The sequence below is a fragment of the Megascapheus bottae genome, chromosome 17 (genome assembly GCF_031878675.1).
Source record: "Megascapheus bottae isolate mThoBot1 chromosome 17, mThoBot2.hap1, whole genome shotgun sequence".
NCBI lineage: Eukaryota > Metazoa > Chordata > Mammalia > Rodentia > Geomyidae > Megascapheus > Megascapheus bottae.
In genome coordinates, this window is record NC_143525.1 from 42,567,579 (window position 1) to 42,592,960 (window position 25,382).

At 40.9% G+C, this 25,382-nt stretch overlaps 1 protein-coding gene across 2 annotated transcripts in view; it reads left to right on the forward strand.

Moving 5' to 3' along the window:
• The first annotated feature begins 967 nt into the window (after positions 1-967).
• The window catches only part of Ppm1e (protein phosphatase, Mg2+/Mn2+ dependent 1E), an 84,613-nt gene continuing 60,198 nt past the window's right edge, over positions 968-25,382 (forward strand). For both annotated transcript variants that reach the window (XM_090351124.1, XM_090351125.1), the window contains exon 1: positions 968-1,583. In XM_090351124.1, coding sequence (XP_090207250.1) covers positions 1,102-1,583 — 482 coding nt within the window. In that variant the 5' untranslated portion in view covers positions 968-1,101. The remainder of the gene's footprint in view (positions 1,584-25,382) is intronic.

Consider the following 25,382-nt stretch of genomic DNA (forward strand, 5'->3'; position numbering starts at 1 on the left):
AGGACACAGGAGATTATGTTTGAAAGAAGAGCAAAGAAACTATAGGGGGAAAATCAGACTCTACTATATAATAAAGTAAGGCATGTATTATACATAAAGATAGTGTCTTAGTGTGGTGGAAAACTACTGATGCATGGAATCTCTTCATGGACCAAGTCCAATTCGTGCTATATCACTTGCCTGTGACCTTGAGCAAAGTCATCATATGTTTAAGGTTGTTTTCCTCCCCTGTAAAACAAAATCATAATGGTAATAGCTTCTACCTCAAGAGACTGTGGTAAGGATTAAAGGATTGAGAACCATTTGTCAGCTACAAAGCCCTACACAAACAAGGCCTTTTGGTTACATCCACTGATGCAATTTTCAGAGCTAGAGAAGAGCTAAGGGAAATGTCTTTAAAAGGCTTTGGAGCCCAGGTTCTGGGTTGTAATTCGAGCACCGTGTCTATGTGAGTTTTGAAACGCTGAAGTAAATTACTAACTTAATGTTCAGTTTTCTCTTTTTGAGGAATGGGGCTCGCATCACTCCACAGAATCAAATGAGAGAACCTACCCGCCCGACGTCTGTGCCTCGGCCTCCGTTACTCAATAGGGGCCATCAACAAAAAGGTGGACGGTGTGCGGCGGCCTTTCGAGAGCGAGGTGGACACAGTGTAAGGAAGTAGAGGCAGGCCAAGAGGGAGCCAAGAGGTAGACTTGGAGCTGTCTCAGGTCACTCTTGGGGACTCGACGGGAAGGACCCTGGAATTCTTAGAGCCGGTTGCCATGGGGACAGTCTCTAGGCAGCGTGGGCTGAGCTCTCTCGGATAGAGGGTGGGCCGCCGCTGGACCCCGTGCGCGCGCCCGCCACCAACTTTCCCTCCAGACTCCAGAGGGGCGGCGCGCTCCGCCCCACCCCCGGGGCCGCGCACGTCCACCTTCGGTGGCGCGCACGCCTGCGGGAGCCCTCTCCAGGCAACCTAGTGCTGATCGCTCGTGCCGGTGCGGCTGTTAGCCATCCGAGCGGGAGCTCGAGGCTCACACGCGGCCCCCTCCCCTGGCCGGGCTTTCTCCCACCTCCTTTCCTCTCCCCAGCCCGGTCGACCCCTGGGCATGAGCAGTGATGGCGGGCTGCATCCCTGAGGAGAAAACTTACCGGCGCTTCCTAGAGCTCTTCTTGGGCGAGTTTCGCGGACCGTGCGGCGGCGGCGAGCCGGAGCCGGAACCCGAACCCGAACCCGAACCCGAGTCCGAACCCGAATTGGGAGCCGCTGAGGCGGCCGAGGCTTCGGTCGAGGAACCGGGGGAGGAGGGCTCGACCATAGCGGCGACGGAAGAGGGTGAGCCGGAGCCAGACCCGGAGCCCGAAGAGGAGGCGGTGGAGGAGGAGGCGGCGGCGGCGGAGGGCGAGGAGGAGGAGGCGGCGGCGGCGGAGGCGGAGGAGGAGGAGGAGGAGGCCGTTCCCGGGCACTCGGCCGGGCCGCCGCCACCGCAGCCCCAGCTGCCGCCGCTTCCCCCGCTGCCGCGGCCGCTGTCGGAGCGCATCACCCGCGAGGAGGTGGAGGGCGAGAGCCTGGACCTGTGCCTGCAGCAGCTCTACAAATAGTTAAGTAGCGGGGCCCGGCCGGGGTGGGCCCGCCGTCGCGGTCGCGCCGACCTCGGACGGAGCTGCCCGCCGCCCCCCGCCCCTGCAAAGACAACACAGCCCCCCCGACTGTTATCTTTGCCGTGGCTTCTCACCCCCGCACCGAGTGCGGCGGAAAGCGCCCCCGCGGCTCGGACTCGGGCGGGGGGCTTTGCGAGCTGCCCACGGCCGCCCGGCGTCCCCGCGCCGGCCTCCCGCCCGGCCCTCCCGCCGGCCTCCGACCCCCTTCTTCCCCTTTCCCCCGTTCTTGCACCTCGGCCGCCGGCTCCTGGCTCCACTTCACGCCTCCTGCCTCGGAAAGGAAGGGCTTTCCTCCCCGTCTTGAGCTTCCCCCCCCCCTCCGGTTCTTTGCAACACCTTTCTTCCCGGAGGTTTTTCCTCCCACCCCCTGTCTGGCTTCCCCCCCCCCCCCCCGGGCTGGGTCCCTGGTTGTTTCGCGGCACCGACCGACGCGACTTCTTTCCAGACTGAGCTGAGAGGTGCCTCCTCCTGCGTAACCGCAGCAGTGCCGGCACCGGCGGCCCCGCTCATCCAGATGAGCAGACCCGAGGACATGTTTTCCACCAAGGCGCTCGGGGGTGAAAGCGGACAGCGATGTACCTAGACAGGGCTGAAGACACCACGGGTAGCCTCGGTGTCTCAGGAGACATTTGCCTGCTCCTGAGGGAGGGAGGTGGGAAGGAGAAGTCCAGTTTGGGCCAAGCGAGCCTTCAGGTGGAAAGCAGGATCCTAATTGGTTAAAGTGGAGAAGTCAGGCTGGTATGATAAAATTGCAATTAGGTGCAGTATTTTCAGTCCATTAAGCAGATGGGGTAGGAAGTGGGGGGAAAGCAGATGGCTTGCTACCCAGATGTAAGTCTAAAATAGAAAGGTCAAGGCTTTGCCTTTCATCCCAATTTGTGTGTGTGTGGGGGGGCTTGAAATAGAAATTGTTTACAATTGCGATTCTTTCTAAATGGAATTGCTGTGAAAAAAATGACAAGATGAGAATGCTAAGAAGACTTTGAAAACGTTCGTAAACCTGTATCTTTTGCCATTCAGCTAACAGTTGAAATGAAAGGCGTTATTCTGACCATTCAAAAAGTTTAATACGGCATGGTTCATAGCAGTTAAGTTCAAATTTAATTGGGGTTTCCCAAAGGCCTAAATAAAAGAAGGGCCTTGAAAATAAAGCTCTTTTGATCATCAGCTAGCCCAGTAGACACTTGATCAAATCATTCTCTTGTTAAAGCAGCCGTTTATCAAAAGGAAAAAATGATTTAACAGTCTCCTGTAGAAGTGAATTCTGCTCATGCCTCAAACTATGTTACCAACAGTTTTAAAATAATATTTGATTACCAAGGGAATAATGCTTTTGGGGAAATTAAAAGAAAAAACCAACAAAGAATATGGCGTGTGATACCACCACCCAGAGATAAACAGCATTAACAGCTTAGAGTAGTTCTTGTCTTTGTAAATTATCAGAGAAAAGGACTTCTGAAATGTCATTTTTGTAATATTTAAAGACACTTAAAGATTATTAAAATGGAAATATTTATCAAAGTAAGGGAATTTATTTCAGCATTAGAATAGCACTGTTTTGACCATTTTTATGTCTACAAATGCATTTACAGAATTGAAGGAACACAGTTCAAACATTAGAGAACGTCAAAAGAATTTTAAAAGGGCACTAGTTTAGGATAACCTTGGTCATCTTTAATGAACTTAAAAAAAATGAAATCTATAAAAGATGATGATATGATATGGTTTTTAATATGGGAGATAAATTATTAATTTTGAGAACAGAACTTGTGATTTGAAGTAAGTTCAGTAAAATTAAAGGTGATATGTCAACTTTGAGATTTCATATTCTGGTTACATATAAAATCGGATTTTAGGGGCCGAGAGTTTGGCCTAGTGGTTGAGTGCTTGCCTGGCATGCGCATAGACCCAGGTTTGATTCCTTGGTACCACATACAAAGAAAAGCCAGAAGTGGTGTTGTGACTTAAGTGGTACAGTAGTAGCCTTGAGGAAAGCCCAAGGACTGTACTCAAGCCCTGAGTTCAGTCCCCAGGACTGGAAAAAAAATATGTATATGTATATAAATCAAATTTTATACTATGCTCTTGTCAGATGTTGTTAGCCTATTTTTAATTAGACATAAAATGGCTGCTTGTTTACATAAAGTATCTTTTAAGGTCCTTTATGGGCTAAAAAAGTTTTTCTTTTTTTAAATTTACTTTTATTTTCAAGGTGATGTACAGAGGGATTACACTTATAAATGTAAGGTAATGAGTACATTTCTTCTTTTCTTTTCTTTTCTTTTTTTTCTTTCTTTCTTTTTTTTTTTTTTTTTTTGCCAGTCCCAGGGCTTGAACTCAGGTCCTGAGCACTGTCCTTGGACTTTATCAAGGATAGAGCTCTACCACTTGAGCCACAGCACCATTTCTGGCTTTTTCTATGTATATGGCACAGAGGAATCGAACCTTGGTCATCATGGATGGTAGGCAAGCATTCTACCACTAGGCCCCTGAGTACATTTCTTGCTGTAAACAAATTTTTATTTATTTTTTAAAAAACTGTAAGGAGAGGCCGGGAGTTTAGCCTAGTGGCAGAGTGCTTGCCTAGCATGCATGAAGACCCAGGTTCGATTCCTCGGTACCACATACATAGAAAAAAGCCAGAAGTGGTGTAGTGGCTCAAGTGGTAGAGCTCTATCCTTGACAAAGTCCAAGGACAGTGTTCAGGTCCTGAGTTCAAGTTCTCAGGACAGGCCAAAACAGAAAAAAAAAAGTAGTGTTCTACCACCTGAGCCACACAGTTCCACTTCTGGCTTTTTGGTGGCTAATTGAAGGTAAGAGTGTCAAGGACTTTACTGCTTAGGCTGGCTTTTGAACTGTGATCCTCATATCTCAGCTTCCCAAGTAACTAGGATTATAGGCATGAGCCACCAGTGCCCAGACAGCCACATGTTTTTCTCACTATTTTGGAATAGGAACTTCAGATATGTATCATTCTTTTTTTGAGCAAATTCAAAGATCAGGACTAACTTTAAAAAATCAATTATTCAGATAAGGCATCAAGGTTTAAATTAACGAAGTATAGTTGGCAACTTCAAAGCAGATTTCCAAAGTTTAAGGTGGAATTTTTGCCTTTCAGCTTCAAAATAGAAAATTTATACTTTTACATATTTGTCAGCTAGATAAAAATGTAACATTCTGAAAGAAAAATAAAAATTGCTAGACTTGGGCCGGGAGTTTGGCCTAGTGGTAGAGTGCTTGCCTAGCATGCGCAAAGACCTGGGTTCAATTCCTCGGTACCACATACATAGAAAAAAGCCAGAAGTGGTACTGAGGCTCAAGTGGTAGAGCTCTAGCCTTGAGAAAATCCAAGGACAGTGTTCAGGCCCTGAGCTCAAGACTAGGACTGGCAAAAAAAAAAAAAAAAATTGCTAGACTTGATAGTGCTAGCCTATAGTACAAGCAATCAAGAGGCAGAGTCAGTAGGATCAAAGTTTGAGACCAGCCCCTGGAATATATAGTGATACCATGTCTTAAAAAAATAAAAGAAAAAATATTTTAAAATCTTAATAGATTAGAAAGATCTCTGTTGCAGACCATAAATACTTTAAAAAGGGCAATTTAAGCAATACTGTTTCAATCTATTAAGTGTTTTGGCTAAGATCAGCTAAGGAATCAATAATAAATTCATGCAATAGTTTTCTTGAGTTAGTCACTTCTAATTTTAAAAAGTCTAGTGACTTGGAACCATTAGTTAGCAGTTGAAAATGACTTATGTTTTATGTTTTAGTGTTTGTTTTATTTTACATTTAGATGTCCCCGAAGTTATTAGGTATTTTCTAATGATACACTTTTTTTTGCCAGTCCTGGGCTTGATTGAGCTCAGGGCATGAGCACTGTCCTTGGACATTCTCAAGGCTAGAGCTCTACTACTTGAGCCTCAGCACCATTTCCAGCTTTTTTCTATGTATGTGGTACCGAGGAATTGTACCAGGTCTTCGTTCATGCTAGGCAAGCTCTCTACCACTAGGCCAAACTCATGGCCCTCTAATGATGGACTCCTAAGATTTCCTTCTTCTCTTTACCTTCTCCTATCTCTCCTTTTCTCCTTGCCTTATTCTCACTTCCTTCTCCCACTGTTTTTGTTGTTTTTGTTTTTGCCGTGGAGATTGAGTCCAGAGCTTGGTACATGACAGGCATGCATTCTACTACTGAGCCACATTTCTACCTCCTGAAATAATTCCTAATAAAAATCCATAAGTGATCTTGTAGTAAATGTTACTACCATGAGGCAATTTGTATAGGTTAAACAAAGAACAGTACTGTTCTTTAAAAAATATTCAACAAATATAAATAAAATAAATTTGTTTTAACCCAGGAAGGGAAGAAAGAGCTATGTGTCATCATATTTTCAGAGCAGTTTCCTCAGTTATTTATTTAGTCTGGGATGGGCTTCCCAAGGGGGAGACACATATCTCAGCAGGCTGGCAAAGTTAAGTAGTTCCAGATGGTTTACAGTACTGTTGAGAATGGTACTTTAAAAATGACTTGGAAAAGAAAATTATGGGTTGTAGACACTAATAATTGAGTTGTATTGAATCATGAGTGACTTTGGCATAGGTCAGAAAATCAGTCACCTCTCTCTCTCTCTCTCTCTCTCTCTCTCTCTCTCTCTCTCTCTCTCTCTCTCTCTCTCTCTCTCTCTCTCGGAGCTAGGATTATAGGCATGAGCTACTAGCTGGCTTGGCGAAAAATAATTTTTAACAATTTAATTGTTCTATTTTCATACATATAAATGAAGTATATTTACCATATTAATCTTCACTCAAGGCCCCCTCCCTTTTCTCTTTCTTTTCTCTCTGTCTCTGTCTCTCTCTGTCTCTCTCTCTCTCGTTATTCATGAGGCTTGAACTCTGGGCCTGGATACTGGTCCTGAGCTCTTCAGCTCAAGGCTACTGCCCTACCCCTGAGTCACAGCTCCACTTTCCATTTTTCTAGTGATTAACTGGAGATAAGAGTCTCATAGTCTTTAGTGCCTGGGCTGGCTTTTTTGAACGTAGATCCTCAAAACTCAACCTCTAGGATTACAGGCGTGAGCAACCATGCCTGGCAATGCCACTCATTTTTAAAATTAAATGTTTTTCTCTCTCTCTGCCAGGCCTGGGGCTTGAACTCAGGGCCTGAGCGCAATGTCCTTGGGCTTTCTCAAGGCTGGAGCTCTACCACTTGAGTCACAGTACCACTTCTGGCTTTTTCTGTGTATGCGGTACTGAGGAATTGAACACCAATCTTTGTGTGTGTGAGGCAAGCACTCTACCACTAGGCCAAACTTCCAGCCCCTAGTTTTTTCTCTTAATCTGTTAGGCTTCATTTCTCTGTGAACTTTTAATTTGCTCATCCTTTTTTTTTTTTGAGGGATACCGGGTTGTTGGTTATGGGGTTTAAATTCAGGGCCCTAGGCTAGCACTCTATCACTTGAGCCACAGCTTCACTCTAGCTTTTTTGGCAGTTTATTGGAGATAAGTGTCTCATGGAAAGCCAGTGCTGATGACTCATGCCTATAATCCTAGTTACTCAGAAGGCTGAGATCTGAGAGTCACGGTTCAAAGCCAAACCTGGACATGAAAGTGTGAGACTTAACCTCCAATTAACTGGTGTTGTGGCTCAAAGTAGTAAAGCGCTAGCCTTATGCTGAAGAACTTAGGTACAGCACTCAGGCCTTAGGTTCAAGCCCCACAACTGACCAAAAGAAAGAAAAACGTGTCATGGAGTTTCCTGCTAAGGTTAGATTTGATCCGTAATCCTCAGATCTCAGCCTTCTGATTAAGGAGGATTATAGGTGTGAGCCACTGGCTCAGGTCCTCTTTTAAATTTTTTGTTGTTGGTTGTGGGACTTGAACTCTGGCCCTGAGTGTTATCCCTGAGCTCTTCAAGCTCAAGGTGAACACCCCTTGAGCCAGAAAGCCATCTCCATTTTTCTGGTGGTTAATTGGAGATAAGAATCTCAGGGTCTTTAATGCCCAGACTGGTTTTGAACCAAGATCCTCAGATCTTTGCCTCCTGAGTAGGTAGGATTACAGGTGTGAGCCACTGCACCTGGCTTAAATTTATTTTTATTTCAAGGTTTATTTTATGTATTTAAAAAATGGAATGAATACCACATTTAATGAGAGATGTTAAAATGAACTAAAACCAAAAAGGGGTGAAAGGAGTTATAAACGCTGTACTTTTCATTTTTTTTCTATAAATCTCAAAGTACCCTAACAAAATTCTTTAAACTTAAAAACCATCTGAAGCCAGGCGTCTTGGCACATTCCTGTAATCCTAGCTACTCAGGAGGCCGAGATTTGAGGATCAAGGTTCAAAGCCAGACTGGGCACAAAAGGACCTGAGACTCCAGTTAACCTCTAGAAAATGGGAAGTAGGGCTTGGCTCAAGGGTAGGTTGGTAACCTTGAGCTGAAGAGCTCAAGGACAGTGCCCAGGTCAAGTTCAAGCCCCACAACCCACAAAACAACAGAGCAACAACAAAAAAACCCCCAGAACATCTCAAGCTGATTAACTAGGCCTAATTATTTAGAAGTTTGCTGTGCACATGTCACCAAAATAACTCAGATACTGACTGGTGTTCTTATCTTAATTACAATATACTATTTTACATGTCAATTAGATACTATTAACCATATTTTCTTCTCTTTTATGTTTATGTGTGTATGTATGCACTACTGGGTTTAAAGTCAGAGTCTTTTTTTTTTTTTTTTTTTTTTTTTTTGCCAGTCCTGGGCTTGAGCTCAGGGCCTGAGCACTGTCCTTGGACTTTCTCAAGGCTAGAGCTCTACCACTTGAGCCTCAGCACCACTTCTGGCTTTTATCTATGTATGTGGTACCGAGGAATCGAACCCAGGTCTTCATGCATGCTAGGCAAGCACTTTAACCACTAGGCCAAACTCCTGGCCCTAAAGTCAGAGTCTTGAGCTTGGTAGGCAGGTACTCTGCCACTTGAGCCATGTCCTAACCCTGTCCCCTCCCCCCTTTTTTTTTGCCAGTCTCAGGGTTTGAACTCAGGGCCTCAGCACTGTTCTTGGGCTTTCTCAAAGTTAGAGCTCTACCACATGAGCCACAGCACCATTTCCTGCTTTTTTTTTTGTCAGTTGTGGGTCTTGAACTTTGGGCTTGGGCACTGTCTCTGAGCTCTTCAGTTCAAGGCTCCTGCCCTAACCCTTGAGCAACAGGTCCACTTCTGGTTTTCTAGAGGTTAATTGGCGATAAGTGCCTTACAGACTTTAGTGCCTAGGCTGGCTTTGAACCTCGATCCTCAGATCTCAGCCTCATGAGTAGTTTAGGATTACAGGCATGGACCACAGTGCTTGACCATTTCCTGCTTTTTTTTTTTTTTCTATGTATGTGGTACCGAGGAATTGAAGCCGGGTCTTTGTGTATGCTAGGCAGGCACTCTACCACTAGGCCAAACTCCTGGCTTTCCTCCTCTTCCGTTCTCCTCTCTCCCCCCTCCCCTCTTTTTAAAAATTTTTTCTTTTCTTTTTTGACAGTCATAGGGTTTGAACTCAGGGCCTGGGCACTATCCCTGAGCTGCTTTTATGCAAGTCTAGCACTCTTACCATATGAACCACAGCACCACTTCTGGCTCTTTCTGTTTATGTGGTACTGAGGAATGGAACCCAGGGCTTCATGCATTCTAGGCAAGATCTCTACTGCTAAGCCAGCTCTATAATTTTATTCTTTTTTTTTTTTTTTTGCCAGTCCTGGGCTTGAGCTCAGGGCCTGAGAACTGTCCTTGGATTTTCTCAAGGCTAGAGCTCTACCACTTGAGCCTGAGCACCACTTCCAGCTTTTTTTTTCTATGTATGTGGTACCGAGAAATCGAACCCGGGTCTTCATGCATGCTAGGCAAGCACTTTAACCACTAGGCCAAACTCCCGGTCCCTATAATTTTATTCTTATTAAGGAGTTTTACAGTGGGGTTATAATTTTTTGGACAGTATCATCCCTTCCAATCTTTTTCTCAGTTGTCCCCTCCTATTCCTGCCCACAAGTTCCATAGTTCATTTTTTACCAAGTGTTTATTAAATATCATTACTGCATTTTTTACCCTCTCTCTTTCCCTCCTCCATTTCTGTGTCCTCTGGCTCCCCTCAAAAGACAACAACAACAATTTTTAAAACCTATGTTTCCATTTCTTGAATTAAAAAAATTATTCATTTAGCAGGTCCTGAGGCTTACAGCCTTGGGCCTGGGCTCCATCCCTGAGCTCTCTTAATTCAAGGCTAGGATTTTTTGTTCTAGGTCTATCCATTTTCCTACAAATGACATATTGTTTTTAATGGATAAATTAAATTCCATTTTGTATATATAGTTAGAATGCTGCCACTGACAAAACACCTTTGGGACCCTGTTTATAATTCCCTTTCCTCCCCAGCACAAATTTAACAACAAAACTCTAATATATAGCAAATATACTTCATTTCAAAATAATACTTAAAATGGCTTAGGCTCTAATCACCAGATATAGCTTTAGCCTTTGAAAAAAGTTAAGCTGAATTTATTGTTCCCAATTTTTTTTTCCTATAGCTAGAGAATCCAGATGCTTCTTAAACTCCATGGAGGTCTTGATAAAGTTGTTGTAAACTAAAAATGTTAAGTTGAAAATAAGTTTAATGTACCAAATCTATTGAACATTATAGCTTAGCAACAGGCTACTCTATATTGTAGCAGTTATTTGCCATTGTAATCTAGTGTCTGACTGGGAGAATGTAGTTTGCTGTCACTATTCAACATCCCAAGAGTATCATGCCCACACATCACTAGCCTGGAAAAAGATCAACATTTAAAACTTGAAGTACAGTTTCTGCTGAATGCTTACTGGTTTCATATCATTCGAAAGTAGAAAAATTGTAAATTGCAACCATCATCAGTGGGGGACCATCGGTAATCTCATTTAGATTTAATTTACTGAATTGTTTGTTTCTCCCATATAGTTTATGGAGCAGCAACTGAATGTAGTGTTCTATTAGCAAAATCTAATTCCTGGTAGGTCCGATATCAGCTGGCTCTTAATCAAGGGTTAATTGTCACTCTTAGAGACCAGTCTTCTTTTCTTTTCTTTTTTTTTTTTTAATTTAAAAAAAATCTTTATTGAAAAGGTGATGAGCGAGGGGTTGCAGTTACATAAGTAAAGTAATGACTATTTTTGTTTTTAAAGATTGTTACCCTATGCCGGGAATTTGGCCTAGTGGTAGAGTGCTTGCCTAGCATGCACAAAGACCTGGATTCAATTCCTTAGTACCACAAACATAGAAAAAAGCCGGAACTGGTGCTGAGGCTCAAGTGGTAGAGCTCTAGCCTTGAGAAATCCCAAGGACAGTGCTCAGGCCCTGAGCTCAAGCAGGACTGGCAAAACAAAAACAAAAACAAAACATTGTTATCATACCAATCTTCTTTTCTTCTCATATGACTCCATCCATCTTCAAACAAACTTGTGAATGAAAGTCTTCTTATGCTCTGTATCTCTCAGGCTTCCCTTGGTGCCAGCCAAAGAAAGTTCTGCTTTTAAGGGTCACCTGCAGTGTGGCCTAGTGGTAGAGTGCTTGCCTAGCATGCTCAGGGTTCCATTCTTCAATATCACAAAACAGAAAAAGTTGGAGTGGTGCTGTGGCTTGTGGCTAAAGTAGTAGAGTGCTAGCCTTCAGAAAGCTCAAGGACAGTGCCCAGGCTCTGATTTCAATCCCCAGGACTGGCAAAAAAAAAAAAATAACAACAACAAAAAACAAAAATGGGTGTCAAGTGGAGTACAGTGGTAGAATACTTGCCTAGCATATTAGAGGGTTTAGGTTTAAACCCAGAACTACTAAGCACAAAAACTTTGATCCCCCACTCCAGTACAGCATAATCACAGAACCATAGGAATATCTTAGTATTCACAGATCCACAGATTCTTCCTTTTTGATATTTTATAGGAAATAAGAGTCTCAGGGACTGTCCTTCCTGGGCTAGCTTTGAACTACAAACCTCAGAAATAAACCTCCTTGAGTAGTTAGAATTATAGGTCATGGGGTTTGGTCTCGGCCTGAGTGTTGTCCCTGAGCTCTTCAGCTTAAGGCTATCTCTCCACCCCTAGAGCCACAGCCCGACTTCCCATTTTCTATGGATTAATTGGAGATAACAGTCTCTTGGTCTTTAGTGTCCGGACTGACTTTTGAACCATGATCCTCAGATTTCAGCCTCCTGAATAACTAGGATTACAGGTGTGAGCTACAGAGCCCAGCTTCTTCTCCCTCTTTTTTAATTTAAAAAAAAATTACTGGGCTTAGGCCAGTAAATACTAGGCATGTGGCCTAGTGGCAGAATGCTTGCCTGCATGCACAAAGCCCTGAGTTTGATTCCTCGGTACCACATACACAGAAAAAACTAGAAGTGGTGCTGTGGTTCAAGTGGTAGAGTGCTAGTCTTGAGAAAGCCTAAGGACAGTGCCCAGGCCCTGAGTTCTAACCCCAGGACTGGTAAAAAAAAATACTGGGCTCTGTGCTTGATAGGCAGGTGCTCTGTTGATTATTCATCCATGCCTGCCTCCAGTCATTTTTTGCTCTGGTTATTTTTGCTTGGGCCATCCTGGACTGAATTTTTTTTATTTTTTATTTTTTTATTTTTTTGCCAGGCCTGGGGCTTGAACTCAGTGCCTGGGCACTGTCCCTGAGCTTCTTTTGCTCAAGGCTGTCACTCTACCACTTGTATCACAGCACCATTTCCATCTTTTTTCTTTGTTTGTGGGACTGAGGAATTGAACCCAGGGCTTCATGCATGCTAGGCAAGCACTCTACCACTAAGCCACATTCCTAGCCCTGGAATGAAATCTTATTTATGCTTCCCTCATTTATTTAGGATATCAAGTATATATGGTCATATGCAGCTTTTTCTATTGAGGTAGGATTTCCTAAACTCTTTTGCCTGAGCTCAGCTAGACCCTTGATCTTTCTGATTTTAGTGCCCATATAGTGAGCCCTACTGTGCCCAGCTGTTAGTTGAGACCAGATCTTGTTTCTTGCCTGGACTGGCTTAGCATCATGATCCTTCCAATATCTGCATTCTGGGTATCTGGGATTGCAGGCATGAACCACTAGTGCCTGGCACCCAGCATAGTTCACACTGTGTGTGTGTGTGCGTGGGCACATGTGCATGCATGCACATGCATCAGTACATGAAAGTACTGGGGTTTCCCTTAGCATTTTTTTTTTTCTTCACGTTCTGGGGCTTGAACTCAGGACCTGAACACAATGTCCTTTGGCTTTCTCAAAGCTAAAGCTCTACTACTTGAGCCACAGCACCACTTCTGACTTTTTCTATGTGGTACTGAGGGATCAAACCTAGAGCTTTGTGTATACTAGGCAAGCACTCTACCACTAACCCACGCTCCTGGCCCTGATAAATCATCTTTCTGATGATCAAATATACTCAAAAAATCTTTTGAAGGACATGAGGTGAAATGTTAAAAGCACACTAGAATGTTGGATTGATGTAAAGAACAGTAAAAAACCATGAATCAGATTATTAGTTTGTCAAACTTTAGAGGAAGGAAATGGTGTTTCTGTGTTTGAATAAGTGATAGTAATAAACACATGTGTTGCTCAATGAGAGACTTTCTTTTCTTTCCTTTTTTTTTTTTTTAATTGTGGGGCTTGAACCTAGGGCTTAGTCACTGTCCCTGAGCTTCTTTTGCTCAAAGCTACCACTTGAGCCATAGTTCCACCTCCAGCTTTTTTGTTGCTTAAAGGGAGATGTCTTATGTGCTTTTCTGCCTGGGCTGGCTTTGAACCGTGATCATCATCGCAGCCTCCTGAGCAGCTAGGATTACCAGCATGAAACACCAGTGTATGTCAGAGGTACATTATTTTATACTAGGTATTTTGTGCAAAAGTTTAAATATACATGATAAATATTTATATTTTATTGGTATAAAGTTTGTTTCTTAAAAATCAGAGTCTAGGGGCCAGGAGCGTGACCTAGTGGTAGCGTGCTTGTCTAGCATGCATGAAGGCCTGGATTCAATTCCCTAGAACCACATACATAGAAAAGTGCTCAAGTGGCAGAGTGAGAACCTTGAGCAAAAAGTGTCCAAGAACAGTGCCCAGGCCCTGAGTTCAAGCCCCAGGGTTGGAAAAAAAAATCAGATTCTAAGGCAGGAGGGCATGGCTCAGTGGTATAGTACCTGCCTAGCAAGCATACTGCCAACAGTTTCAGTACTGGTTTTGTTTTGTTTTGTTTTGTTTTTTAAGCTGTGGACTGGAAGTTTGGCCTAGTGGTAGAGCTCTAGCCTTGAAAAAGTCCAAGGACCTGAGTTCAAGCTTTAGGACCAGCACAAATAAAAATTGGGAGACTAACTGGGCACCTGCTCCATATCCTCCCTACTTAGGATGCTGCAATCTGAGGACCATAGTGTAAAGCCCATGGAGAAAAGTCAAAGAAATATATATCCAGCTAAGCAGCGAAAAGCTAGACTGGAGGTACGGCTTAAGTAGTAGAGTACCAGAAAAGCTTAATGGAAGTGCAAGGCCTCTGAGTTCAAGTACTAGTACTGGCTTTTTTTTTTTTTTTTTTTTTTTGCCAGTCCTGGGCTTGGGCTCAGGGCCTGAGCACTGTCCTTGGACTTTCTCAAGGCTAGAGCTCTACCACTTGAGCCTCAGCACCATTTCCGGCTTTTTTCTATGTATATGGTACCAAGGAATCCAACCCAGGTCTTCGTGCATGCTAAGCAAGCACTCCACCACTAGGCAAACTCCCGGCCCCTGGGTTTTTTTTTTTTAAAGGAAATCTAAAGTGATTTTTTTTTTCTTTGTAGATTTAGAAGTTATTCTTGGAGTCTATAGGCTAATAATTTAGGAATATTCCTATTTTTATAGTCTTTCAGTCCACAAAACTGCATATATTCTTTCTTTCCTTGTTTATCATCCAAAAAGTTAGAGATTAACAAGTTCACTGAAGTGTGTGTGTGTATGTGTATGTGTGTGTGTGTGTGTGTGTGTGTGTGTGTGTCCATGTCCCATGCAAGAGAATTAGCCTCTTCAGTCTGGTGTAATACCTGTAGTAGTGAAAAAAGGATATATTCATTTAAAAAAGGAATACATTTCACCAAATTTAAATACCCTGTTTAGTTACTTTTAGCTAGGTTTCTTCTCCCCCACTCCTCATATCTCTGTCTCTGTCTCTGTTTCTGGCTCTGTCTTTTGGCAGTACATGTGTTTGAACTCAGGGCCTAGCACTTGCAAGCATTACCACCCAACACTTAAATTTTGGTTTGTTTTACAAAATCGTCTTGCACTCATTCCTAGCCTGGCCTTAAATTTTTTATCTTTCACACTCTGCCTTCTGAGTGGTAGCTGGGAATAACAGGCACATGTTACCACACCTGGCCCAGTCTTTTTACTAACATTTAAAAGCATGTTCAGTTTGTTTTGATTCAATTCTTTGCCACTATTGAGGAGGATAGACCAAGAATAATTTTTTCATAGTTAAAAGTATAATCAAATGATGTGTTTTTCTTGTGATGATCTTGCTGTATTAGCCCGGACTTACTATCCTGTTAGGAGTACAGTAATGAAACACCAAGTTTGTATCATGATGTATTATTTTTTCAGTAGAGAATAGGAAGACTTTAGACTTGTTCTCTTCCTTTTGTGCCTTTCATTTGCTGGCAACAATACAAGTGAATTAGAGAAGATAAAATGAACATTTCTGTAAATGCTATTATGAATATTAAAACAGATTATCTAAAAGTTAAATTTGATGACTTGACCTTTAGTTAAAGTGATTTATTGGTAATTTCCTTTTGGTCAGTGACATAGAGCTAACCTAACCAGCAGATAATTGAATTAATTAAAATTAGTTGATTCAATTAATAATTTACAGCTATCCTCAAACCACAGTCCTCTTGCCTCTACCTTTCAAGTAGCTGGTATTTTCAGGTTTGTGCCATCACACTTAGTTTTCGTCTTTAATTTTTGTTATTTCATATTGACATTTCTTCCCAGCTATGGAGAGGACAAAAGAATCCAAAATCATGGTTTCAAGAAGAAAAATTCTAAGTCAATGTGCATATTATGATACTTTATCAGTATCAGTGTTAAGGCATTCATTTCTTGGACAGTTTCTTAAGGAAAAGATATATGAGAATGTAATATTATTCTCCCCTTCTTGGAATGTTAGTCTTTACTCATTTACATAAAGGAAAAGTACAATTGAAATAAATTATTATCATTATAAAAATATGGTATGTAAGTCAGACTATTTTTCCATATTTTTATTTCAAAATCTGTAAGTGCTGGGCTGGGAATGTGGCTTAGTGATAGAGTGCTTGCCTAGCATTCATGAAATTCTGGCTTCGATTCCTCAGTACCATATAAACAGAAAAAGCTAAAAATGGTGCTGTGGCTTAAGTGTAGAGTGCTAGCCTTGAGCAAAAAGAAGCTCAGGGACACTGCCCAGGCCCTGAGTTCAAGCCCCAGGACTGGCAAAAAAAAAAATCTAAGTATTAAGCATGATTTTTGGCAGCAGTAGATAATGTCTTAGGTTTGTAAACTTAGAAATATAATCTCTACCCAGGTGCTGGTGGTTCATACCTGTAATCCTAGCTACTCAAGAGGCTGAGAGCTGAGGATCACGGTTCAAAGCTAGCCCACACGGAAGTCTGTAAGTCCATGACACTTTTTTTTAAAAATATATTTTTATTGTAATTAATAGAAGGGTTACATTATATTCGCCATATAGAAGGTGCATTCCTTAGCAAACATTGCTACCCCTTCTCATGTTTTTGTCCCTATTTCCCTCCCCGAGTCCGTGAGACTTTTATCTCCAATTAACCACCAGAAACCTGGAGGTGGTGCTGTGGCTCAGGGAGCAGAGTGCTAGTCTTGAGCTGAAGAGCTCAGGGACAGCGCCCAGTTTCTAGTGGGCTAGAAACTGAAGAAAAAGAAGCATCATAAGCACAAGAAGATAAAAGGGCTTATATGAAATTTTTGGTTGAAAATTGAGTTGAAAGCATACTTCATATTTCTTATTAATGTTAAAAATAGTGTGAAGGGAAAGCACTTTATGGGTAGTTCCCAGCTCTGTGCTTTTTCTATGTGCTAATAATAGTTCGACTTTTGCTAATTTAGTTTCTTCCCATTCCCCTTCCTCAAGGGAGGGCTCAGCATTTGTCAGGATAGGTCTTTGGGGATTTGTAATACAGTGCTGAGAGACAGGTATGAGGTAGAAGGAATATGAAAGTGATCACTGTAAGGTAAGATAGTCAGCTTATTCTATGTTTTCTACTTTATATTCAGTTGTTTTGCATTAAAAAAAAAGTTTAGCCGGAGGTATGGCTCAAACAACAGAGTACCTGCCAAGGAAGTACAAAACCCTTGAGTTTAAAACCTCAGTACCACCAAAGGTGGTTTAAAAAAGTGTTCTTCAAGACTTACAGTTGAATCCTGATACATTCTGATTTCAATAGTGATAGAAAATTATTTACATTGTTGAACTCTTTGTTCTTTTCACTTTTGTGAGGTTAATATTTTCTTTTCTTTCTTTTTTTTTTTTTGCCAGTCCTGGGCTTGAGCTCAGGGCCTGAGCACTGTCCTTGGACTTTCGCAAGAGTTCTACCATGTGAGCCTCAGCACCACTTCTGGCTTTTTTTTCTGTGTATGTGGTACTGTGGAATTGAACCCTGGTCTTCATACATGCTAGGCAAGCACTCTACAACTAGGCCAAACTCCTGGCCCCTATTTTCCATAGGTGGATTACTTAACAAACATTACTACCCCTTCTCATGTTTTTGTCTCTATTTCCCTCTCCCACCCCATCCCAGGAAAATATTTTTTAGTGAATTTTGTTTGTTTTGTCAGTCATGAGGCTTGAACTCAGGGCTTGAGCACAATCCCTGAGCTCTTTAGCTCAAGGCTAGCATTCTGCCACTCTTCTTGTTTTCCAGTGGTTAAATGGAGATAAGAATGTCAGGGGACTTCCCTGCTTTGAACTGTGATCCTCACATCTTAGCCTCTTGAGTAGCTAGGATTACACATGGAGCTGCCAGCTCTCGGCTGTAAATATTCTTTTTTTTGGGCGGGGGGTGGGGGGGGGTCAGTCATGGGACTTGAACTCTGGGCCTGGGCGCTGTCCCTGAGCTCTTCAGCTCAAGACTACCACCCTACCCTTTGAGCCACAGCATCACTTCTGTTTTTCTGGTGGTTAATTGGAGATAAGAGTCTCAAGACTTTAGTGCCTGGGCTGGCTTTGAACCTCGATTCTCAGATCTCAGCCTCTTGAGTAGCTAGGATGACAGGCATGAGCCACTGTGCCCAACTTTGTAAATATTATTTTTAGTATGTTATGATGAATAATAACAGGAAGTAAATCATGTGTATTTGTTTTTATTTTTGTAATATTAAGCTTAGAAGGCGTTGGTGTGCTTGGTGTGGTGGTACACACCTATAATCCCAGAACCCAAGGGTTGAAGCAAGAAGATTAAAAGGCTTACCGAGTATGCCTTTTTTTTTTTTGCCAATTTTAAATATATTTAAGACATTGCATTTTCCACTTACAATACAGTGCTTTATAAAGTGCAATGTTAATATTTTCCTTGTGTACATGTTCCATATTCAAGTATTGAGAATGCCCAGTAATTTACTATAGCAGCTCAACTTTTAAAAACTGCTATAGAAGTTGCTAAATTTGGGTCTTTTGAATGTTTTATTGTGTGGAACAGTGCTACATGTATATTTGTGTTGCCTTAATCAGCCTCCTCCATGATGGGCCCAGAGGAACTGCTGCCCGAGGGAGGACCTCCTCCACCAGGGAAGCCCCCTGGCATTCCTCCTGGCATGCCACCTGCACTCTGGTACAGCTTGGTGATGATGGACTTATACACTTTCTTCAGTTCTTGCAGTCTTGATTCTTCTCCAGCCAATTGATGATTTTATTGCACTTGTCAAGGATTTTCTGTTTATCTTTAAAAAAAAAAAAAAAAGCTGAGCAGGCTCAGTCTGTAATCCTTGTATCTCAGTCTCCTGGGTTACTATGGTTCTAGGCATAAGGTATTTGCACTAGCTCATTTTTTTTTTTTTTTGCCAGTCCTGGGCTTGGGCTCAGGGCCTGAGCACTGTCCCTGGATTTTCTCAAGGCTAGAGCTAGATCTACCACTTGAGCCACAGCACCATTTCTGGCTTTTTGCTATGTATTTGGTACCGAGGAATCGAACCCAGGACTTCGTGCATGCTGGGCAAGCACTCTACCACTAGGCCAAACTCCCGGCCCTCATTTGTTTTTTTAAAGTAGATTCTAGTCCATTTATAATTATTGTTAAACTGACATAGCATGTTTATTTTTACTGGCAGTGTGTGTGTGTGTGTGTGTGTGTGCACACGTGCGTGTGCTTGTGTGCAGGCATGTGTGCTACAGGGTTCCACTTCTCTAAAATATTTTTTCTTGACTAGCTTGTAGAGTGATATCATTTTATACGTTTTCTCATAAAAACTTCACATTAAGGAAGTTTCTTACTGCCATCAAAAAATACGCACATAGTGTAGAAATTTCCAGTTAAGCTGACTTAGTGAAATTTCTTTTTTTTCCCCACTTAATTTTTATTTATTTTATGAGGAGGATTTCATTGGCACTTTTATGCACACGTTTACTAATCAATTACTAATGACTTAGTGGAATTTCTTTACAGAAAGATTCTAAGATGTCTTTCTGGGTCATTTGTTTTTCTGTATGCAGATTGTCTTTTATCCTAATGAAAACAGATATGAGACTGTACTGTAATTAGCTAATTCTATAACCTTCGCCAAGATAGTAGGGTTATTCATTGTGAATACATTCTGCTGCCAACAGATGAGTTGGAACATTGTGTTTATTTGTGAGAGGATTTGAGTATGAACAATTCGGTTTAAAGATTAAATGAGGGAATAGGATAGATTAGTAAGTCTGATGAAAAACTAGACTTTTAAAGAAAAATTACAAAGTTATAATGTTTCAGTTTAAAAGTCTTGAGTAATATATTGAATACAATATAAATATAAATTTAGTTTATATTTCATTTAAGAGAGTTTCTGACTTTCCTCTAGAATTTTTTTTTTGTGTGTGGGTCATGGGACTTGAACTCTGGGCCTCGGCACTTCCCTGAGCCCTTCAGCTCAACGCTACCACACTACCCCTGGAATCACAGCCCCACTTCCCATTTTCTAGTGATTAATTGGAAATAAGAGTCTCATAGTCTTTTGTGCCGGGGCTGGCATTGAACTGTGATCCTTAGATTTCAGCCTCCTGAGTAGCTAGGATTACAGGCGTGAGCCATCACGCACAGCTTCCTCTAGAATTTTTTGAGAAGTAGACACAGGTACTAGAGGCAAGTACAAATGACAGATTGGAAGATAGAGCAAAAGTAGATATACAATGTCAGGTAGTTCCATTCAGTGAGAACTTTGATGGGCACTATAGTAAGACAGAACATATGCTACAGATTTTTTTTGTTGTTGTTGATCATGGGACTTGAACTCTGGGCTTGGGTGCTGTCCCTGAGCTCTTCAGCTCAAGGCTACCACCCTACCCGTTGATCCACAGCCCACTTAAGACAGAACATATAGGAAATGATCTCTTAAATAATGTAAAATGTGGATAGAGGCTATAATAAAAATGCAGATAAATGAGTATATAGTTATAATTATATTCTCATAAAATGTAGATTTACCAAAAACAGAGGCTGGACATTTTGGCCCATATTCTGAAATTTGTTAGTCACCTACATCAGTGTGTGAATATCTAAGTTTTGAAACTCTGTGGCTTAGATTATTTTAAGAAGTTACATGAGCCATAAGAACTATTCATTCTTGCTTAGCTTGCTTGCTCCTGGGCTGATGTTCTACCTCTGTGACGTGCTTTAAGTCCAGGTTTTTACTGGTCAATGTGGGGTGGAGTCTCAGGGACTTTACTGCTCCAGATGACTTCGGATCTCAGTTTCCTGAGAAGTTAGGATTCTAGGTGTGAGCAGTAAGTGCTCACTTTTGCCATTTGTGTGGTCAGTTACCTGGAGATTATGGCTGATATAACTAAGTGCTACTATAATGGCAATTATCTATTTTGCCTCATACTTGCTCACTCAACTGGTATAATAACATTTTGAACCACACTAGTCATTCCTTTCTGCTTGTTATTTTGGAGATGGAGTTTTGACTTGCCTGCCTGGGCTGCCTTAGAACCATGGTCCTTCAGAGTCAACCTCCTGAGTAGCTAGTTTTACTACAGGTAGCTAGCCACCAGTGCCTACTGTAATAAAACATTAAATACAATATAATGAGGAGTCTGAAGTCTAAATTGTTGGCATTATTTAATGTCGTGATTTGCTCTACGATTTTGATACAGGGGAGTCTATATGGCTTTAGATCTCTTCAGAATTAGTTTCTGGTAATAATGCCATCATAGTTTATTCAAAATCACATAGCTTTTGACAGACTTCTGCTACATCATCTTGAAATATAGTTAATAATAATAATAATATTCAACTATAAATGCCAGAAAAATGGGGAAGAATATGGACTTTATGTTCTTAGTAGTTCTGTTACTGTTATTTCTTTCAAATAATATTTTTCATGGTATTTATTTTTCCCTCAGTTCTTTGAACAGTTTGCTTATCAGATTATATAAATCATGTTTATTATGTATTTAGGCCAATTTTGGCATTTTTTGAGTCTTGGATTGGGAATAACTAATTGCTTATTTTTAAGATATTATAGCTAGTCATATGAAATTTCATATTGTGATGTTGAATTGCTATATATAATTCTCTTCTCTTAATGATATAAATTCTTTTCTTTCAATGATATAAATCTTTTATGTTTATCATTTAACAATTGAACAGGATTTTGTGTGTGTGTGTGCACACACATGCATACCATGTGCGCATGTACACATGTGTAATAGTACAAGGGCTTGAATTAAGGGCCGTGACCCTAGCCCTAAGCTTTTGTTGCTCAGAGCTAGCACTCTACCACTTAAGCCACAGCTCCACGTCCAGCTTTTTGGTGGTTAATTAGAGATGAGAGTTTCAGGCTAGCTTTGAATCTTATCATTTGGGGACGATAACGTTTTTAGATTTGCCTTTTTAGGGTTTACTCTTTAATATCTTTACATTTGAAATGGTAAGTACTTATTTTTCTTCTTTTTTTTATTCTCCGGGTAAAGTATAGAGGGGTTGCGGTTACATTCGCCAGATAATAGGTGCATTACTTCTCACACATTGATACTCCTTCTCAAGTTTTTGTCTCCATTTGCTTTCCCCCACCCCTTGGTAAGTACTTATTTCTTTGACATACCTTCACTGAGACATATTTTTCCAACTCAGCAAGTAAAACATGATATATATATTAATCACACCATTCATCTGTACTATCTTAAGTCTACTATCAGTAGCATAGTTTAAAAATTAAAATATTGGCCGGGAGTTTGGCCTAATGGTAGAGTGCTTGCCTAGCATGCACGAAGACCCGGGTTTTATTCCTTGATACCACATACATAGAAAAAGCTGGAAGTGGTGCTGTGGCTTAAGTGATAGACCTCTAGCCTTGAGAGAAAGCCCAAGAACAGTGCTCAGGCCCTGAGTTCAAGGCCTAGGACTGGCAAAACAAAACAAAAAGTTAAAAATACTGATCTCTAGGGATGGCAGTACACATCTGTAATATCAGTACTTGGAAGACAAAAGCATAACTTTTCTAGTGTGAGGCTGGCCTGAATGCCATAGAAGACCCTATGAAGAAAGAGAAAAAGGGAGACCATTTATAAATATTATTAAACAAGGCACTGGTGGCTCACACCTGTAATCCTAGCTACTCAGGAGACTGAGATCTAAGGATCACAGCTCAAAGCCAGCCCAGGCACAAAAGTTTGTGAGACTTATTTCCAATCAACTACCAGAAGACTGGAAGTGGCATTGTGGCTCAAGTGTTAGACTGCTAGCCTTGAGCTGAAGTCAGCTCAGGGACTGCATCCAGACCCAAGTTCAAGTTCCACTACCAAAGGAAAAAAAAGTATAAATATTATTAGACAGGAAAAATAGTAAAATTTGGTATCAGAGAGACTTGGAGTTAATCCTAGCCCAACTAACCATGTTTACTTATGCAAGGTACTATCATCTTCTTTTGGAGGGGGTCAGGTCATGGGGCTTGAACTCTGGGCACTGTCCTGAGCTCTTCAGCTCAAGCCTTCCATCCTACCTTTGAGCCACTGCCCCACTTTCCTTTTTCTAGTGATTAATTGGAGATAAGAGTCTCAAGGCTTTATAGTTCATGGGCTGGTTTTGAATTCAATTCTCAAATCTCAGCCTCCTAAGTTGATAGGACTACAAGCGTGAGCTACCGTGCCTGGTGGTGCTATCAGCTTGAACCTGAAGTTTTTTGGTCAGCAAAACATGCTTTGGTCTATAATAGTCCTCCCTTATCTGTGGTTTTCTTCTCCCCATTTTCAGTTCTTACAGTAAAATGTTATTCAAAAATAATAAATAGAAGTTTTCTAAGTTTTAAATTATATGCTTTTTGAGTTGCATGGTGAAACCTCATGTCATTCTGCCTGAGATGATGATTTTTATCTCACTGTCCCAATATTCTTGCTGCATATGTCATGCACATATTAGTCATTTAATGCTACCTTGCTTATCAGATCAGCTGTGGTGATGATGATAACAATACTTGTGGTCAGGTAATGATTGTTTTACTTAATAATGTCCCTAAAGTTCAAGAGGAGTGGTGCTGTTGAAGCCAGGTTTTTGGACACAAAGTACAAAGGTCTAAAGTTAGGTCCAGCTCTCATTCACATATGCCAAATAAAGAGACATGATGAAGGGTAGAGAAAGGAGATTCATTACCTGGCAACCACGGGAAGACAGCACTTCAGTACACCTTCACTGTCTTCAGCAGTACAGATGTTGGCTTCAGGGTAAATAGGGAGAACCGGGGACAGGGCCTGAGAAAGGTGTGCACAGTTAAATCAGTATCAAGTTGAAGGTATGACCTGGTTGACCAGTAGCGTAGACTGTCTCTAGAGGAGTCTTGGGGAATCTGAAGACAATCAATAAGATGCTCTCTTTAAGTGAAGAAGTGAGCATTCTAAACTTAATGAAAGAAAACAATCATATACTGAGGTTGCTAAGATCTATGATACAAGAGGTTGTGATACGCAGCATTTAGGTAACATTTATTATAGTATACCATTTTTTATTATTTCTGACTGTCTAATTTATAAAGTTTTTATTACATGCATAAAATATGTACCATAATAAGGTTTGATAGTAACTGCAGTTTCAGGCAAAAAGTTGTGGCTTAGAACACATCTCCCCTGGGGAATGTAGCCTAATGGTAGATGCTCGTTTAGCATGCATGAAGCCCTAGGTTTGATTCCTCAGTACCACATACACAGAAAAAAAAAGCCAGAAGTGGTGCTGTGGCTAGTAAGAGAACTAGCCTTGAGCAAAAAATGTGTCCAAGGACAAAGCCCAGGCCCTGAGTTCAAGCCCCAGGACTGGCAAAAAAAAAAAAAAAAAAGAACGTATCTCCCATGAGTACTAAGGATTAACCAAGATAATTTGATGGTTAAATGAAGTTCAGGTTTCATTCATGTTCAGTAGTTTTTTTTTTTATTTCAAATTATCTTTGTAAAAGATAATACTAGTTCCTAAATGACTGAGCTTTTTAGACTACAGTTAAGTAAATAAATGATTCAGACAAGACAGATTATATGAATAAATTAAAATAAATGAAATGGAATAAAAGAGTGACTTAAATCATTGTTGTGTCCAAATTATGCTAGATATGCAACAGAATTACTGTCAATGTGCTGTAATATCACATAGGTATACAAATATTAAAAAATAAATATATTTACAGTAAGTATATAATGAATAAAGGAAATTTACTTATGGAAGTGTGTCATAATTAAAGGTTAGTAGCAGTGATCCTGCTAAATTTAGATAAATATTACCATGCTGTATGAGCAGCATTAATTAATTAATCATTAATTAATTCAAAACATTCAATGATGTGCTTAATTTTAATTGTAAGGTGCCTGAATATTAAATCCATGGTAAGAAGTTTATATAAGCGATTATAATATATGTAATTAATATTACAGAACTTCAGCTAAACTTTGCATTTTTATAACCACCTGGAGAGCAGGATGGAATTGGAAAAGAAGAAAACAATTTTGTTTCTATATGATTCAATCCCCTTTTCTAGGGGATGACACTTAGAAAGCAAATTAATCACACATCCATTGATAGACACACCCTACCTGACTTAACTTAGTTTATGACAGGCACTTAAAAATATCTTTAAGTAGTTGTATATATTTTGTTTATACAACTTTACAATTTATTTCAACATGTCAGTTTATGAATTCAGTGCATCTTGATCAGTGTGATCCCTTTACCATTCTCCCCTATCTCTCTTAACCCCACTGATTCCCTCAAGTTACCTGGTTCCATTTTTATATATGTACATTAATATTATAACTGTTTTCACCTACCTTCTTCTTTCTATTTGTCTGCCTCTCTTCCCAATACATGTTCCAATGTCCTTATATGATACTCATTTTGTTAAACCCTAAGTTAGTTGTTCAATACCATTGGTGTCATCTCCATGCATGTATCATACTTTTGTCAGTTTATCTGCATATGACTATGTTTATGTATTTATTTATTTATAATTTAGATCTAACTTTTGCATATAAGAG